The sequence below is a fragment of the Hippoglossus stenolepis genome, chromosome 16, assembly GCF_022539355.2.
Source record: "Hippoglossus stenolepis isolate QCI-W04-F060 chromosome 16, HSTE1.2, whole genome shotgun sequence".
Classification (NCBI taxonomy): domain Eukaryota; kingdom Metazoa; phylum Chordata; class Actinopteri; order Pleuronectiformes; family Pleuronectidae; genus Hippoglossus; species Hippoglossus stenolepis.
Window position 1 is genome coordinate 2,404,886 of NC_061498.1, and position 2,237 is coordinate 2,407,122.

Below are 2,237 nucleotides of genomic sequence, written 5' to 3' on the forward strand. Positions count from 1 at the left end.
GAGGAACTGCTACGTCATCGTGGCCATATAAGGAGCGCGGACTTCCTCCACAGGTTGCCTGACAGTAAACAATCCGGCGTCTGAACCGTAAACACGTTTCTTTAAACTCTGCAATACAACTCATCATAAACTAACGAGTCCAGCATCCGAACACATCTGTATTCGGAGAAGAACACATCTGTATTCTGGAGCGAATCTTCACGCGCGAAACCAAAACACACGAGCGACGCGTGATCTCACCTTCTCCAACAAACACTTATCAACTCCGTGCGTAAAAGCGTCAATCTGTTCGATTCCCGGCTCCCCTCCGCCGGCCGTCCCCTCCTCTCTGCCCGGGCCGTGGTGCCTGCAGGCCCCGCTGACAGCCGCGTCTTCCCGGCATCCGCGTCACTCCAAGTCGGATCCCTTCGGGGCGTGGAGAGCGCGCGGCTCGGCCAATCAGCGCGCGGCTCCGGCTCGTCTCGTGCACTTGCCTTTATAAAAACGCACGCAGCGCTCCGCCTGAAACACACACCTCAACACGCACCGGGAGCAGCGCAGCACGCAGGAGGAGTTCAGACCCTAAAAAGTTCACAGAGGAACAGAAACTGACAGGAGACCAGTGGAGGACACCGCAGCTGCCGGGATCGAACCTTGGACTTTCACTCTTTCTTGCTCCGGAGTGATTTTTGAATCCATTTTCCTTGTGGAACTCTGTTGACAGACGTCGCTGAGTCAGTGAATGATCTCTGCTCACTCTGACATTTGTTGATTTTACCCAGAGACTGAGACTTTTCTCTCCCTACGACTTTATGTCTACAAAGATGGAGCAGCCTTTCTACCACGACGACTCCTTTCTGTCGGCTTACGGCCACTCAGAAGCAGCCATGCACGACTATAAGCTGCTGAAGCAGAATATGAATTTGAACTTGACAGAGTCCTATCGCAGCCTGAAGAGAGCCGAGGCAGAGCACTACCAGGGGGCGCATCAGGACATGGGGTCCCTGAAGCTCGCATCCCCGGAGCTGGAGAGGCTCATCATCCAGAACAGTAACGGTGTGATCACCACCCCCACGCCCGGCCAGTACTTCTACAACCGCGGCATCACCGACGAGCAGGAGGGCTTCGCCGAGGGCTTCGTGAAAGCCCTGGACGAGCTGCACCAGATGAACGAGATGCCTCCTCCGAACGTGTCCATCGGAGCCGGTGGAGTAACGTGTTCGGCGGCGGCCTCTAGTGTCTTCGGCTCCGCGCTGCAGCCGGAGCCTCCGATCTACACGACGCTGAACGCCTACTGCCCGAACACCAGCCTCTCTTCCGCATCCAGCTACCCCACAGCCACCATCAGCTACCTGCCGCCGCACCAGCACAGCCACCTGCAGCCCTCGACGCACGGCGTGCACCACTTCCAGCACGCGCTCCCCGGCTCCGGGCTCCATCCGCAGCGGCTCGTCTCCCTGAAGGAGGAGCCGCAGACGGTGCCGGACCTCCTGAGCAGCGACGGCTCGCCCCCGATGTCTCCCATCGACCTGGACACCCAGGAGCGGATCAAGGCGGAGCGCAAGCGGCTGAGGAACCGGCTGGCGGCCACCAAATGCCGGCGGCGCAAGCTGGAGCGCATCGCCCGGCTGGAGGACAAGGTGAAGGGGCTGAAGAACGACAACGCGGGTCTGTCCAACACCGCGTCGGTGCTGCGGGACCAGGTCGCCCAGCTCAAGCAGAAGGTCCTGACGCACGTGAGCAGCGGCTGTCAGCTGATGCTCACCAGCAAGATGGAGGCGTTTTGAGCGACAGAGACTAATATGAGACTGAGAAGTAGAAACACTGGAGTCACGTCCTGCATGTGCAGCACTGGATTACCGGCTGGTGTGTTGTCAGCACCGGCAGCAGCACGGGGCCGGGGTGGGGGGTGTAGACAACTCTGTAGAGGCTATGTGGGGTGAAGAGACTGAATGAAATGGTACTTCCGGATGCTGGACACCGCTCAAGGGACCATTCAACCCTAGAAACCAGGGCCGCATCCAGACCGAGCAGACACTGAGCAACACGGGCCCCACACGGGTTCACTAATGGTAGAAAAATGGGAATGATATTTGTACTTTTGCAGCTGATGTTGTCAAGAAATGCTGCATTTATTCATTGTGTAAATTATTCTGTTTGTTCCGGTTGATCCAGACAAACTTAACACATCCAATGTTTACAATGTATTTTTTATTTGTCTTGTGTATTTAAGTAAAGTATCTTCAAATGAAACTGAA

General features: G+C 56.5%; 1 protein-coding gene across 1 annotated transcript; it reads left to right on the plus strand.

Annotated features, from left to right (window-relative positions):
- The first annotated feature begins 488 nt into the window (after positions 1-488).
- On the plus strand, positions 489-2,237 carry junbb (JunB proto-oncogene, AP-1 transcription factor subunit b). Its single transcript, XM_035181470.1, has one exon. The coding sequence runs from the start codon at positions 792-794 to the stop codon at positions 1,764-1,766; it is 975 nt and encodes a 324-aa protein (XP_035037361.1). The 5' UTR covers positions 489-791; the 3' UTR covers positions 1,767-2,237.